Consider the following 17,334-nt stretch of genomic DNA (forward strand, 5'->3'; position numbering starts at 1 on the left):
GTTAAATAGAGTTGGAGACAGCTGGAGAGCTGTTGCCCTGAAAGACGCCTCTCTCTTAGGTGGTGAGATCTGTAGTTCTGTTGCCAATTTCTACTCCACATTTAATACTTTAATACTAACATACATTGACTTAAATATATTCAAAAAAGTTTACCCTCTACACCGATTTGGAGAATTTCATAATATAATTCCTTTTGCCAAATAGAATCAAAAGTCTAAAGTCAATAAAACATGCACAAATTTCACCCTTGTTTTTTTGGTGTACGTGATGTATAATTAGAGTGTGTAGAGTGTAAACGTGGTCAGTAGTGCGGTGATTTGGTAAAAAGTCAATTTGCCCTTTATTCAGGACATTGTGTTCTATAAGGAAGGCCAGCATCCGGCCATTGATAATGCTGCAAAAAACTTTCCCCAGATTACTGCCTCAGTAGTTGTTAGTGTCCAATTTATCTCCACTCTGTATTGGGGAAATAAGTCAGCTCCAGATCTCAGGAAAGCAACATGACTGAAGAACCAGATTGAACAAGTGAAGCAGGGTCTATCTCAGCTCAAAGCTGCTGTGTTTCAGCATCTCTGTCCTGATGCCATCATCAACACTCCTGGACGAATGAGGGACTACACCGTCTTATTTCAAGGGGGTTCTGATTATTTTTATTGTTGATTCAAGGATTGTTATTTTTTCTTGAATTTGTGGTTGAGATTGTTAGGTGAAATTTGCTCATATAGTCTTTTTAAATGATTTTTCAAAATTTCACCATATTTGTAGGGCCAGGTTGTCTTTTTTGAGGTTTAAGTTGTTCCATCTCTCCCAGAACTGATTTTGATCAATGGACTCCTCAATTTCTCTTAGTTTTGATAACTATATTGTTTTTTCTTATGTCTTATTATCCGTTTGTATTCTTTCAACATAACTTTGTCTCAGGTCTGTGTTTTGTGGCTGAGGGTTTTTTTTTTTTAGGTTGGACTGCTGTCTTAATTTTTTCTCACATTTTTGCGGTCCTTGTACCACTTTTTCAGTCTCTGTTCAGATGCAGAGCTGTTCTTAGTATAAGACCTACTTTAGTGGCTGATTTATGATAAATATTTATTGTTTAATTGGTTTGGTTGAAACTGTACAGAGAGGAATGTGTAAATTAGATCAGTTATTTCAGGTGAAGTGATTCAATTTTTAAATCTAACTTCACGATCAGGTGTCCATTTATATTATTTATTTTATGTCATTTACAGGGCTCAGGTTCTGTTACTATCTTAAGTACGGTTGTTTTTAGATATACATTTATCTGGCAGTGATCTGATAGTGGGGTCTGTGGTCTGACAGTGAATGCACTGATGAGGGAGGGGTCCATGTCAGTGATGGCATAGTCAACTACACTAGTCCCAAGAGCTGAACAATATGTGAACCTCCCTAAAGAGTCGCCTTTCATCCTACCATTAAGCATATACAGACCTAAGGAGCGGAAAGGCGACGGGCTTGCTGTGCAGGTCAACAACAGATGGTGTAACCCTGGTCACATTACTATCAAGAGTATCTGTACCCCAGACATTGAACTGTTAGCTCTGGGACATATTATCTGCCACGTGAATTCTCACATGCCAATGTTGTGGCTGTTTACATCCCCCCACTGCTAACCTGGCATCTGCGTGCAACGCCATTCACACCGCCATAGCACAACTCCAGACTCAACAACCGAGTGCACTCATATTAATCTCGGGTGACTTCAACCATGTCAGTGTTTCAACAACACTGACTAATTTCACCCAGTATGTGAGTTGTCCTACTAGAGAGGCGAGGACACTGGACCTGCTGTATGCTAACGTTAAGGATGCATACAGCTCTTCCCCCCTCACGCCCTGGGTAGGTCAGACCACAACCTGGTTCACCTCAAACCCTGCTATGTGCCTCTGGTTAAAAGGCAGCCTGCGACCACAAGGACAGTGAGGAGATGGTCAGAGGACACCTATAGGACACTGCAATGCCCCAACTAAGATGGTCCATTGTTATCCAAATAACAAACTGTGGGTAACAAAGGGCATCAAAGACATCCTGAATGCCAAGAGGAGGGCCTTTACTGATGGTAATAGGGAGGAGGTGAGGGAAATCCAGACTGACCTGAAGGTGAAGATCAGGGAGGCCAAGGAGAAGTACAGGAGGAAGCTGGAGCAGAAACTCCAGCAAAACAACATGAGAGAGGTCTGGAGCGGCATGAAGAGCATCACTGGCTTCAGACCGACTGGCAGCAGAGGAGTTGAAGGCAGCTTGGACAGGGCCAACAAACTGAATCTGTTCTTTAACAGATTCAACACACTAGCTCCTGCTCATCCCCCCTCTAACCTGGATCTCAGGCTAACGGCCCTCTCATGACTGATGACTCCCCGGACAACGCTGAGGATGTTTTATGAGTCTGTGGTGGCCAGTGATATCCTGTATGCTGTTGCATGCTGGGGGAGCAGGTTGAGGGTAGCAGACGCTAACAGACTCAACAAACTGATACGTAGGCCAGTGACATTGTGGGGGTGGAGCTGGACTCTCTGGCGGTGGTGTCAGAGAGGAGGATGCTGGCCAAACTACATGCCATCTTGGACAGTGTCTCCCACCTACTCCATGACGTGCTGGTCAAACAAAGGAGTACCTTCAGCAAAAGACTAATCCCCCAAAATGCACCACAGGAAGTCATTCCTGCCTGTGGCCATCAAACTCTTCAACTCCTCCCTCCAAGTGTCAGTCAATATGACCTTAAGTTGAGAAACTGGACACTGGATCATTAGCATCACTGTAATACTTGAAATAATTGTGCAATATTCTCTGTTTAATACTCAGGTGCAATATCCTCTGTTTTCAGTTTAATTTATTGATATTTATTCATACTTCTATTACTGCTGTGCAATATCCACTGTCTCATAATAATCATAATAAGCTACACTTAACTTGACAGTACATGCACTACTACTTATTACTTATATTATTACATTGTATTATTATACCGTACATACTTATCAACCGGTAATCCACTTTGTACTTTACAGTTATTTTAATTTTATACTTATACCCACTTGGTACTTAATTTATTTTACCTGTATTATAGTGTATTATATTTTTTGCTTAGTACTTCTATTCCTGTGTGCACTGACATGATAGTGAGCAGCTGTAACAAAGGAATTTCCCCTCGGGGATCAATAAAGTTTTTCTGATTCTGATATGCACTCTTGAGGTGTGGAACCACTGCCTGATTTATATTGGGTGGGGCTTTGCTGGGTGGTGCTCTGGTTGCCTGGACTCTGGTAGACTGGGCTCTGCTAGGCTGGGGTCTGCTGGGGTGTGCTGTGCCAGATGGCAGTCTCCTCTCCCTTGGCCAGTGTGGTGTGTGTTGCTGTCCATGGCTGGGTTGTGATGGTCCTGTGGTGGGGTGTTGGACTGGAGGCTCTCTGTTGGCTGTTGTCCGTCTCAGGTCCTAATCAAACATCAAACATCCAGACATAGTCCCAATCCATGTAGACATGGTCATACAGGTGCTCATATGTCAGAGTGGGGTGATGGGACCTTGTTTAGTGCTGCAAACTCTGAGATGATCACTCTGTTTATATTGTGGATCAGGTCCCAGGGGAAATCAGTCCATGGCAGCAGTGTGGAGATGGTGATGTTAGCCCTAAGAAACTCCCAAATATTTTCTCTCAACTGTCCAGCAGCAGCATTGGTTTCTTCTTTAAACAGTTTCATTTCATCTTTTAGTACTAAACCACTTTCTACTCTCATTTTCATAAAGAGCGTAGTTGAAATTATACTTACACACAAGTTACTCAAGTTTGGAAGAAAAAGGAAAGCTAAAAGTTAGAAAAAGTAAGACGACGAGACGGAGCTCAGGCAACAGGCAGCATGCACGTTGGCGCATGCGCACTATTTCTTCCTGCAGCAGCTGAAGAAATTCAACCTTTGAGTCCATCCTCACCTCCTCCATCACCATCTGGTACGCTGCTGCCACTGCCAAGGACAAGGGCAGACTGTAGCATATCATTTGCTCCGCAAAGAAGGTGACTGGCTGCAATCTACCCTCCCTGTACATCTCCAGGACCCTGAGGCATGCAGGAAAGATTGTGGCCTCCCTCCAATCCTGGACAAAAACAGTTTCAGACACTCCCCTCCAGCAGGAGGCTGCGGTCCTTAAGGACCAAAACCTCATGCCACAAAAACAGTTTCTTTCCGTCTGCAGCCAGCCTTATCAACAAGGCCAGGGACCCCCACTGACACTGACTCTCATATCCACCCAACCCCCAACTTAGTACAATATACTCATACTGTAAACTTTTGCACATTCCCATGTAAATATTTTTCACATTGCACATCCCTGCACAAACTGTAATTTAAGTAACAGTCACATTGTATATATTCTTTATTATTTTCTTATTTAATATTCTTTAATTCAATTCAATTTATTATTTTATATTTATGATTCTGCAGTACTTCCTTAATATTTCTTAAATTTCTTAAATTATGTTAATTGTTTTGCACCAAAATACCACAGCAAATTCCTTGTATGTGTAAAACTACTTGGCAATAAAGCTGATTCTGAAATAAAAGCCCGGGCTATTAAGTCAAGTTTTATGGTAGTCTAGTAAATTACTGAGTCTTACTCCTGTGACTCCTGCTAGTTGTAGGCAAGCTAACTGATTGTCAAATATTTATTATTATATTATTTTACTACACAAAGTGGTTTTTGGTGATTCTAAATCAGACATGAAGCTACTTTAGCTGAATATTAGTATTTTGTCAGCATTATAGTTGAACTAACCTTATATAAATTACGTCTACAACACTTGCAGTACTCTATATCATGTATTTACCTTAAATTTTATTAAAACATTGCCAAATAACAAATAGCCCATTAAAATGTGTCTGCAGAAAAAGTAGCTATGTGGTAGGGTACTTGAAGTTGGGCCACTGACAGTTACAGTCTGGTGAAGCTTACTGTTGTAATGCATCGACTCTGTCACGAAGCAGTCTTACCCAAATAAACAACATATCGCACTGTTGGTTTATTTTTGAGAGATTAACCGTTCATTATCATGCTCAACATTGATTATGCTCATTTACTAAGTGCAGCATAATGCCAACAAAGGGCAAGCTAAGAAAACTGAGAGAAAAGGAGCTACAGCAAGCAGCCCAGGGTAGCAGCACTCTTCTATCCTGGATCAGGCCATTTAGCAGTAAGGAGGATGAGGGAGATGTATTGCCACCTGATACAGAAGAACACATCACAGATGAAGAAGAAAGGTCAGAGTTCAGAGCAGAGTCATATTCTGAGACAGCTACAAAAACAATGTTCTCTCACACGTTAGATCAAGACGAGGGTGAGATGGAGGCAGGATCCTCTACAGCACAGGAAGGGTATGAGCAAGAACCAGGTGTTAATGAAGGACAGGAGGTAATTGCAAACATAGCTACTGTGTAGTATCCTGCAGATCCTAACCATGTTGAAGCATTTCATATCAGGTGCAATAAGAGCTACATGTGCTGCAGTGTAGGCCCCTGTCAACCAGATATGGTATGTCCCAAAAATGCTAAGGGGCGGTTATTCCAAAAACATTGGTTCTCTGGAAATGTTTGGGTGGAGCACTCACCTATTGCTGATTCAATGCATTGTTTAAGTTGTTGGCTTTTCCCCTCTGAAGTATAAAAGCACAAAAGCATGGAGGATTGGCATAAGAAAGTGGAACACTGCTCGTGAAAAAACACTCAACCAATCAGAAAATGTTCAACGCAGCAAGCCCCACCCTCAAAGTTCCTGAAAGTACTACCCCCCGAGCAGGGACCTTTTGGGGGTTAAAAAAATGTCCCCGGAACATAATTTAGACCCTGGTCCCTGTGGTGGAACACACTGAGTTCGTCCAAAGGTTCCTAGTCCCTGGGGAAAGTTCCTGTGTTGGAAACGCAGCTTTACAGAAGCCAAAATGACATCATTGCAGCACTGGTATTTACATCAGGAGGGAGATACAAAGTGAAATAAAAATTGGATGAAACCTCTGATGTTTTGAACCAAGAACAAGTGTCATTTGTAGTGTGATATCTTCATCAACTGCAAATAAATAAGAGATTCATTGAGGTGTGCAATGTTGATACAACTACAGTACAGGCCAGGAACTGGAAAAAGCTGTGCTCTCCCTTCTGCAGAAGAATGGCCTAGAGCTGAAGAATGTGTTGCCAAGGCAACGATGTAGCAGCCAACATGAGTGACATGTATAAAGGTCTTGAAGCCAGAATACTTGCACACAATGAGAAGGTCCTCTATATGCACTGCAAAGCGCACAGTCTGAATCTGATCCTGGTGGAAGCCTCAAAGTCTAACAAGCAGTTTGTGACATTCTTCAACCTTGTGGAGAAGCTGTATGCTTTTTGCACTGGCTCCCCAAAGCGCCATGCTGCCTTGGTGTAATGGCAGCAGTCTCTGTATTCTAGACAGTGTGTTGTGGTGCTCAAGAAGCTGTCGGATACCGATGGGCATGCAGAGAGAGCACTGAAGGCCCGTCAGAGTATTCTGACAGCTGTTACGAAGCTCCTTGATGACATCAGTTAAAGAGGTTCACCTAACCTGGCCCAATGGGACGCTAAGATGTATAGAAATGCGATCAACTTCATATTTATTCTCTGCCTGGAAATCACTACCCCAGTGTTCCAAGTCACTGCTCTAGCATCAGATTCTCTACAGGAAGAAAGCTTGGACCTCTCCACTGTCTACAAGGTAATTGATGCCGTGCTTCACACATTGCAAACAATGAGGTATCAGGAGAAGTTTGAGGAAATATTTGGAGGTGCATCAGAGGGAGAGCAACGGAAACTGCCAGTGGGTTTCCAACACAACCCAACAGCATCTCAAGTGAGTGATCAGTTTGAGTCTGTGGAGGCATACTTCAGGACTAGTGTGTACTACATATTTCTAGATACTAAGACTGAGGAGCTTAACAGGAGATGTCAACAGCTTATGTAGGGAGATCATTTTCAAAACTGAAAATTACCAAGAACAAACTGAGAAGACTCTGTGGAGAAGAACGGCTCTCTGACCTTCTGCTGCTTGCCATAGAGCAAGACATCCAAATAAACCACAGTGAGGTCTTAAGAATCTTCCAAGACATGGCCCAGAGGAGAATGCTCCTATAAAGCAGGAGCATGATCCTGCTCCCTTCAACTCTGTACACAGAACGCATTTAGCCTAATATTAGGTCTATGTTCAGTTGCAACATACTGTAGTTGTAGGGTAGATTGGTTGGTTTATTTTATTTATTCATTTAACAGCTTTTTCCAATTCAGTGTAAAGATTTGTTGATTTTGAATGGTTATTTATTTTATACACCTCTAAAGCATGCACAATGTGGCATTGTTTTCTTTGTTGTTGCCTATTCTTGTGATAAATGTAGAAATAGTGAATGCTAAAGACCATTGTCTCTGTGTGAATTGATCATTTTGTAGAAATCTGTTGAGTATTAAACATCTGCATGAGTGTATGGGTATTGAAATAAATAAATATGTAACTAAACAAAAGATATGCTACTGTATGTGACTATTATGAGAAGAGTGCCCTTTTTGTCACTTGAGCACCTGCCCCCCAAAAGTTTTGTGCACAGTACTGATGGGAAATGTCGGCCGTTGCTTTCTCAGCACATGCACGAATCACAGCTGATCAGACGTTGGTGCAGAGTCAAGCGGTGTCTTCATGGTAAGTTGCTAACTAGTTCAATTCAAATTATATTTATATAGCGCCAATTCATAACATAAGTTAACTCATGCACTTCTCCTATAGAGCACGTCTAAACCATACTCTTTATAATGTTATTTACAGAGACCCAACCAATCCCACCATGAGAAAGCTCTTGGCAATAGTGGCAAGGAAAAATTTCCTTTTAACAGGCAGAAACCTTGAGCAGAACCAGACTCAATTGTGGGCAGCCATTCGCGGCTGCCATGTTAGGTTTTGGGAGGGGGAGCACAATCCAAATTCCACCTAGAATTTTTAAATAGTAATAATGTAATGGTAGTGTTAATATTAATAACGTAATAATAATAATAATAATAGGAATGACAGTCATAGGACTAATAATGACAATAATAGTAACAAAGCCAATAACAACAACTGTAGTAGCAGTTGTCGAGCAGGAACACAGGGGTAGCAGGTGGGCCACAACCACAGATCCAGTCTCTGCAGCTCTGGAGGCAGAAATACCTGCTGAAAGCAACAAAAGGAGAGAGGACAGAGACAAGAAAGCACATAACTATGGGAGAGAGGAGATGCCGAGTTAGTAACATGCAGTAATGGGATAAAAATGCATACAGATGGGATGAGAGGGAGAGGAGGAGAGAGGAAAGAGGTGCATCATGGGAAGTCCCCCGGCATTCTAGGCCTATAGCAGCATAACTAAGGGATGGTTTCAGGACTCACCCAAGCCAGCCCTAACTATAAGCTTTATCGAAGAGGAAAGTCTTAATCCTACTCTTAAATGTGGAGATGGTGTCTGCCTCCTGAACCCAAACTGAGACCTGATTCCACAGGAGAGGAGCTGGATAGCTGAAGGCTCTGGCTCCCATTCTACTTTTGTAGACTCCAGGAACCACAAGTAACCCTGCATTCTTGGAGCGCAGTGTTCTAGTGGCGTAATATGGTATTATGAGCTCTTTAAGATATGATGGTGCCTGACCATTAAGAGCTTTCTGGGTGAGGAGAATTTTACAGGAAGCCAGTGCAGAGAAGCTAATATTGGAGAAATATGATCTCTTTTCCTAGTTCTTGTCAGTACACGTGCCACAGCATTCTCGATCAACTGGAGAGTCTTACGGGACTTATTCGGGCAGCCTGATAATAAGGAATTGCAATAGTCCAGTCTAGAAGTAACAAATGCATGGACTAGATTTTCAGCATCATTTTGGGACAGGATGTGCCTTATTGATTTACATGGTGAAAGAAGGCAATGTTTGTTTTATGTGGGATTAAAGGATAAATGCTGAAAGATAACTCAGAGGATGGGAAATACAATGTTCCAGTGAAAATGAACATATTACCGAGACTTGTTGCAGGACCAATCTGACAGTTTCATATCAAAAGAAACTGCCATGTATCGCAAGTGCTGGAAGAATTTGATTGGAAAATGTGAGAATGGTGGGGACTATGTTATCGCATATATGTGGAATGGTGGGGACTGGGAATGTCCCAAAGTACTATTGTATTGGCAGGGGATTAAAAGGGAAATTAGTAAAATTTTGGGAAGAGATATACCAATGCTCCCAGTTTTCTGTTTGCTTGATGGTTTCCCCTCAGATCAGTTTAATAAATCCCACTTATTTGTATTGCATATATTATTAATGGTTGCTAGGAAGATAATCACTGTGAATTGGATGAAGGTGCGTGAACCTACTGTGACAGAGTGGACACAAAGACTGAAACAGGTATATATATTTGAGAAAATGACTGCAGACTTGCAGGTAAAATCTGACTCTTTTCGACAGAAGTGGGCACTTATTGAAACATATTTGCTCGAAGGAAATAGTTAACATATATTAATACATCAATGTTTAAACCATGCAGGTAATCTACCGATATGTGGTGCATTTACCAGACTGCTGTCAGGAATCTTTTCCCTTTTTTTTTTTTTTTTTTTTTTTTTTTCCTCCCCAATGTTTATTTATTCTTTGTGTTTCATGTATTCATATTATATGTAAAAGTTATGTAACTGTTTTTTTTTTTTTAAAAAAAGTTCAATAAATACACAGTTCAAAAAAAAAAAAAAAGATAACTCAGAGGTTTCTTACGGTGGTGCTGGAGGCCAGGGCAATGCCATCTAGAGCAACTATATCTTTAGATAATGTGTCTCAGAGGTGTTTGGGTACAGTAACTGCAGTTTTGTCAGAGTTTAACATCAGAAAATTGCAGGTCATCCAGGTTTTGATGTCCTTAAGGCATGCTTGAATTTTAGCTAACTGGGTAGTTAAATCTGGCTTGATCGATAGATATAATTGGGTATCATCCACATAACAATGAAAGTTTATGGAGTGTTTCCTAATGATATTGCCTAAAGGAAGCATATATAAGGTGAAGAGAATTGGTCCAAGCACAGAACCTTGTTGGAACTCTGTGACTAACTTTGGTGTGCACGGAGAACTCACCATTAACATGTACAAACTGAGAATGATCCGATAGATAGGATTTAAACCCACTCAGTGCGGTTCCTTTAATGCCAATCGAATTTTCTAGTCTCTGTAACAGGATGTGACGGTCATTGGTGTCAAACGCAGCACTAAGATATAACAAGACAAGTACAGAAACAAATCCATTGTCTGATGCAATTAAAAGGTCATTTGTAATTTTCACCAGTGCTGTCTTTGTGGTATGATGCACTCTAAACGATGATGCACTCTAAACCCTGACTGAAAATCCTCAAATAAACTATTGTTATTTAGAAAGTCACACAACTGATTGGCGACTGCTTTCTCAAGGATCTTAAAGAGAAAGGGAAGGTTAGATATAGGTCTATAGTTGGCTGAAACCCCAGGATCAAGAGTGGGCTTTTTAAGAAGCGGTTTAATTACAGCTACTTTAAAGGACTGTGGTACATAGCCTGTTAATAAAGACAGATTGATCATATCCAGTAAAGAAGTGCTAACTAATGGTAAAACATCTTTAAGCAGCCTAGTTGGAATGGGGTTTGAGAGACTTGATGGCTTAGATGAACTGATCGTTGAAGTTAGTTGAAGAAGGTTGATAGGAGCAAAGAAGTCAAAATATAGATCAGGTCTTACAGTTCTTTCTAAGGTTCCTGTGTTTGAAGATAAATCAGTAGCGGTTGAGGGCACGACATGATGAATTTTTTCTCTAATAGTTAAAATTTTATCATTAAAGAAGCTCATGAAGTCATTACTACTGAGGGCTATAGGAATACATGGCTCAATAGAGCTGTGATTCTCTCTCAGCCTGGCTACAGTGCTGAAAAGATACCTGGGGTTGTTTTTATTTTCCTCTATTAATGATGAGTAGCAGGCTGCTCTGGCATTACAGAGGGCCTTCCTATATGTTTTACGACTAATCAAGATTCTTCCAGGTTGTTGGAACGCCATTTCCTTTCAAGTTTTCGCAATGTTTGCTTTACTTTGTGGGTTTGGGGGTTATACCATGGAGCTGACCTTCTTTGTTTTAATATCTTCTTTTTTTTTTTTTTTTTAGATAGAATCGAGTGTCCTTCGCAGTGATCCTGTAGCACTATCAACAAGGTGGTCACTTTGGGAGGGGATGAAATTAGCATAGGAGTCCTCTGTTATTTTGGGACATAGCACCAAATTAAATGCAGATGGGATTGCTTCCATAAATTTAGCTACAGCACTATCAGATAGACATCAAGAGTAGGAGTTTTTGCCTAATGGCGTGTAGTCCAGTAATAGGAGTTCAAAAGTTATTAAATAATGGTCAGATAATGAAGGATTGACAAAAGCCAATCGAATCTAATAATGAGATAAACGTAGTACTTAGGCTATCATTTGCAACGTCCACATGAATATTGAAATCACCTACAATAATTACTTTATCTGTTTTAAGGACTAAACTCGGATAATTCAGATACAAATTCAGAATAAGGACCAGGAGTGCGGTACACTATAACAAATAGAATTGTTGTGTTTTCCAGGTTGAGCATGAAAGACTAAGAACAAGGCTTTCGAATGAGTAATAATTTAGTTTAGGTTTAGGGTTGATTAATAGGCTTGATTCGAAGATGGCTGCAACTCCACCTCCTCGGCCGGTGCCTCGAGGAATGTGAGTATTAATATGACTGGGTGGAGTGGATTCATTACTCTGATATTAAATCGTTCACTAGTACAGCTTTAGATGACAATGGGTGGATGTTTAAGAGTCCACATTTAATCCTCCTATTCTGTTTTGTTTAGGTTTTTATGTATAACTCCTCTACTGTTAACTTTTGATTTTATTAATTTAAAGTGGTCGGGGTAAAGACACCATCAGTAAGGAGTTTTGGGTGGGTAACTGCTCTGGAAGCACAGAGAAGCGTGTAGGACTGTAACTCTGCCTCCTGGTCTCAACTCTGGGTTGTCATGGTTTTGGTCCACTAATAAACTTGGCCAGATTTCTAGATGTGAGAGCTGCTCCATCCAAAGTGGGATGAATGCCGTCTCTCCTAATCAGACCAAGTCTTCCCTAGAAAGTCCGCCAATTATCTACAAAGCCCACATCGTTTGCTGGACACCACCTCGACAGCTAGCAGCAGAATGAATACATGCGGCTAAAAATGTCATCACTGGTCAGGTTTGGCAGGGGCCCAGAGAAAACTACGGAGTCCGACATTGTCTTTGCATATGGACACACAGACTCAACATTAACTTTAGTGACCTCCGATTGGAGTAATTGGGAGTCGTTACCGCCGACATGAATAACAGTCTTACTGTATTTATGTTTATCCTTAGCCAGCATTTTTAAATAGGATTCAACGCCACCCGCTCTGGCCCCAGGAATACATTTGACTATGGTTGCTGGTGTCGCTAACTTCACGTTTCTCAAAATGGAGCTGCCAATAATCAGAGTTGGTGTCTCAGCGGGTGTGTCGCTGAGTGGGGAGAACTTGTTAAAACAGCTAACAGGAGCTACCTCTGGTAGCCAATTCACTAAGCTTTGCCTCCAATGCTACAAATAAGCTACATTTATTACATGTACCATTATCACTAAAGGAGGCAGAGGAATAGTTAAACATTTGACACACCGAGCAGGAGAGAGCAGCCGAGTGAGAGGGCGAGAGAGAAGCCATTGCTAGCTGCTAAGCTAAAGAAATGTAGCTAGCAAAACGGAATTGCATGTAAACTGTGGGATTAGCGAGAAAGTCGTTAAAAGAAGGAGAGAGCTATGAGTGCTTGAGCAGAACTAGTGTACGTTTAAATGTATAGCAGATAGTTAGTCACTACAATAAAGAATCAAACAAAATTAACTGTAATGAGCTAGAGCAGCAAAAATACGCTACTGGTAACACACAAAGACCGATCCAGACCGGAATTGAGACAATACGTTTACTTGTCGCCTAGAGCGCTACCTTTTGGTGGGTGCAGGTCGCCCTCAAAGGAGAAAAGGAAGGTGTTAAATCAGCGGCTGCAGCAGAGAAGAAGCTGCTGGTGTGTCTGTGGCTGCAGGAGGGCAAGGCAGACACTCTGCACTCTGCACACAGTTAAAAAAGGTTGCATCTACCAATATCAATCACTGATTTGATGCACCACCTGGTGAGTATGCTAAGTGACCCAAATCAAATACAAACAAGATGTTGCGTGACCAACAGGTGCAATGCTGGGTCTGGCTAAATGCTAAAATGCTCATGGTGGATCCTCTGGTGACAACCACTGCATTGCCTAGCAACAAAGTGTTGTGTGTGCACCGTGTGTAGAAACTGTAATATGTGTGTTTGTTGTTGCAGCCACTGTGGAGTTTATATTGTTCATACATCTCTGTTTTGTCTGCTTTGGTGATGTTTTATTCTGGTGTTAAAGTGGCACTTAGTTCATTTCCGTAGCCTAATATTGCTTTTAGCACCTGCCGCAGTATCCACAGCTCTTTTTATTTATTGTTGGTCATTTGTGTTTAATTGTCTGAGTTTTGACTTCTTTTCTCGTTAATTCTAATGAGGTTATACAGAGGAAGGCTGATGTGTATTTATAATTGATAATAAGTGGTAAACACAGGCTGCAAAATTTGTCTATATTTATTTTTATATTTATTATTGGTTTGGACATCAGGGCTGAGTGGCTGTGATGTTGTTCCACTTGTGTTTTTGGATTGACGTTTAATGCAATTGTAGCCTAAAGGTGTTCTTCAATTTAACAGTAGCATCAAATATCACCAGTTATTTCCAAAATGTAATGCAGTAACGTTTACATTTCAACTGACTTTACAACTGAATTTTACACACTACTTGAGTAAAATTTATTTTAAGTAACAGTACTTTAACTTGACTATAATATTCTAGTACTCTTTCCATCTCTGGCTATGATAGCTGCTAGACTCAGAAACAGATCATAAAAACAGATTTCTGCACTGGGTTGCACCAGCTATGTGTAAGTTCTCTCCTAAGTTAGGGTTTAAAGGGTGTAACTAAATCAGCTACTATTGGTTGCACCAGGATTACTTGTGGCATAACCTAACTAGTTTGGACGTAAAGTCAAAACTAAGGAGTTCCATCGTCATGGTTACAGTGCGCATTAGCTTTCTGGAAAGTGTGAGCCACTTGGCATCGTAGTAAGATATATATATATATAAATATATATTGGATTCTGTTTATGTTTGGTACATTTGGTATAACATCAATCAAACACTGTATTTTTAGCTGGAAGTATGGGAACGTCCATATGTATATACTTTGGGGGACTGCCTAAGGCCCAAAAATCATCCATTTTGCATTTTTTCCCATTTTCAAGGGCCAGTAATGAAAAATCTCCGTTTTGTCCGTGCCCCTACCAAATTTCGTGGCTAGGATTTATATGTCTGCAAATATTAAATCCTAAAAATGGCTTCCCGCCTAAGATGTTTTCTTAGGGTGCGAAAATTACAAAATTCCCAGGAGCAAAAAAATTATACAATTCTCAGAATTCAGTAAAACTGTTTACATACTATTTTTTGGTGTCAAATAGCATATACATAAAGTTTGAACAAAATCTAAAATGTAAACAAAAACCTCTATCTGAACTGACACGGAATGGCCCAAGTGTTCCTTTAACAGTCTTGTTCCTTCCATTTTGACTGAATTTGTCACAAATTTTTGTTTGGAAATGGAGTAATTATTCTTGAGTGTTTCATCACCATGGTTTTCTGTTCTAGAAGGCGCCTGTCCATTAGCTCTGCTAAATTTATGCACATTTATGCTCTTTATGTTTATTTTTACAAATATTAATTGCACTTTTTGTGAATATATTGGATAATGATAATACATGACTACAAGTCACTCATCAGGATAGGGAAATGGTCAACTCACCAGTGGCAGTGGGAATATCAAAATGCTATCCCGCTCCTACCCACCTGATCTGGAGTTATTGTCAATCAATTGCAGACCACACTTTCTACTGAGGGAATTTACATCAGTCATTATCACAGTGGTCTATATTCCACCACAGGCGAGTACAGAGGCTGCCCTGTCAGATATTTGCAAAGACCTGATGCTGCGCTCATTGTTGCTAGAGACTTCAATCAAGCTAACCTAAGAAGGTTATGCCTGACTTCCATCAACATACTGACTGCACCACACAGGGAATAAACACTTTGGATCACTGCTACATGCCATTCAAAAATGGCTACAGAATCGCAGAATCGCTACCGGTGTTCAGGATAAGCAACCATGTGGCCATCTTGCTGAGGTCAAAGTATGTAAACAAACTACGCAGTCTGAAGCACGTTCCAGGACACCACCGTCGACATCACCGATAACATCAATGGATTCACTGAGTCTGTGGTGGATTTAATTTGTAAAACAACATAAGTAACTGTACCCAAAACCACAGTTAAATCACTCCACAACCAGAAAACCATGGATTACCAGAACCTTCGGGGATGCCATAAACACACGCACTACAGCCTAGAAGTTAGGGCTGCAGTCTGGAAACATCGATAGTTATAAAGCAGCAGCCTACAATGTAAGAAGAGCAGTAAAGAAAGCAAAAATGGATTAAGGGACGAATAGGAACTAGAATTCCAGGAGGTCAATCCCAGAAGCATGTAGCAGGGTCTAAGAGCTATGACTGATTACAAGCAGGGTGATGAAGTGCTTTGAACGGCTGGTCAAGGATTATATCTGCTCCTCACTACCCAGCACACTGGACCCACTACAGTTTGCCTACCATCCTAACCAATCAATGGAAGACGCCATAGCACACATCCTCCACACCACCCTATTTCCCCTGGACAAGAAAGGGAGCTATGTGAGATTGCTGTTCATTGACTACAGTTCAGCGTTTAACACCCCAATCATACACATATATTTATTACTATTCCTATTCTATTTAAACTCTTTTAAATGCACAAATTAAAGGAACTGGCAGGATTACATTTCACTGTGATGTTGTATCTTATATGATTACATGTGACAAATAAACTTGATTGATTGATAGTGTAACATTACACCACCAGACAACAAAATGCAGCATTGCTCTCACTGACAGTTTGTGATCACTCTGCTCAATATTTATTTATTACCCACATCAGACTGGTGACATCCCATCCCTGAATGTGGGGCAGTTTTGTTGAACGTAATGTGACCACACCTTGAGAAAATAACCTTGATGATGTCATAGTGATGGCTTTAGGATAATCTCAGTTTGGGTTTGGAGACCACAAATCAGAGAGCCTGCATTACAAACTGGAGGTGTGGGGATTAACAGAGAAAGCCGGTTACAAAGCAGGAATTGTCTAATGAAAGACGCTATCAAGTTGTATTATGGAATGTGTAGGATCCAGTGTTTTAGGTGCTTCACCCATACCAGCGACTAAAAGTCAGGCCATCTTGGCCTCTTGCTACACAGATTTTGACCATTGTTTTTTTTTTATCTGTATCTTGTAAGACCCCAATCTTGATGGAGGTGCAATACTAAATTGCTGGAGTACCCCTTTATCATGACTACATTTATGGGTAAAGTACTAACCCAACATTACCATAAGATTGATCATGTATTCCAGGCTTTTCACCTTAGTGATACACCAGCATTGACAGGTCATTAATGGGTGCAGCATTACACAATTAGACCTAAAATGTCTTTACAAAATCACAGGAGGAAGATTATCTTCCACAGTCTCAGTATCGCTCTATCAAACACAGTGTTATTACCACTATAATATTATTTACTTATGAACCCGTTGGATGTAGATGTCATTCAGAATTTTAGACTCCATATGTTTTGCTTAGGTTCAAACTGTTTACTTACACTGTGTTGACTTGACAGTATGGCGTTCTCCCTCTCTCGTCTACGCCTCTGTTTCTCAGCTTGGGGCCGTGAAGAGGAGTTTGACTTAGATGAAGAGAAGGATGAAGGTTTTGGTTGGTTGCTGGAACAGAGTCGGGCTGCTCCTCTCCCTGTCAGCCTCAGGACACGACCTAACCTCCACATCCTCAATAACACACTGCGAAAGAAACAAACACACAGAATCACAGTCATATCGTGTAAAAGTCAGCTGTTGATTCAGATAAGCTAGCTAATAAATTAGCTACACGTGAAGTAAGTTTATCAATACACTGAGTGCTCAGGCATGCCAGCCACGACCTTTTTTAACTTAGCTTAACTTAGCTTCGTCTTTGAAAACCCACGAACGTACATTTCTGTAATGTTGATAC

The 17,334-nt window shown here is 40.8% G+C and overlaps 1 protein-coding gene across 1 annotated transcript in view; it reads right to left on the minus strand.

The window, feature by feature from the left end:
* The window catches only part of vars2 (valyl-tRNA synthetase 2, mitochondrial), a 92,088-nt gene that overhangs the window by 71,807 nt on the left and 2,947 nt on the right, over positions 1 to 17,334 (minus strand). The window contains 1 exon segment of the mRNA XM_044172331.1: positions 16,928 to 17,123. Within this exon segment, the coding sequence (XP_044028266.1) occupies positions 16,928 to 17,110 (183 nt within the window). The 5' untranslated portion in view covers positions 17,111 to 17,123.

This window comes from Siniperca chuatsi, linkage group LG17 (genome assembly GCF_020085105.1).
Source record: "Siniperca chuatsi isolate FFG_IHB_CAS linkage group LG17, ASM2008510v1, whole genome shotgun sequence".
Lineage (NCBI taxonomy): Eukaryota > Metazoa > Chordata > Actinopteri > Centrarchiformes > Sinipercidae > Siniperca > Siniperca chuatsi.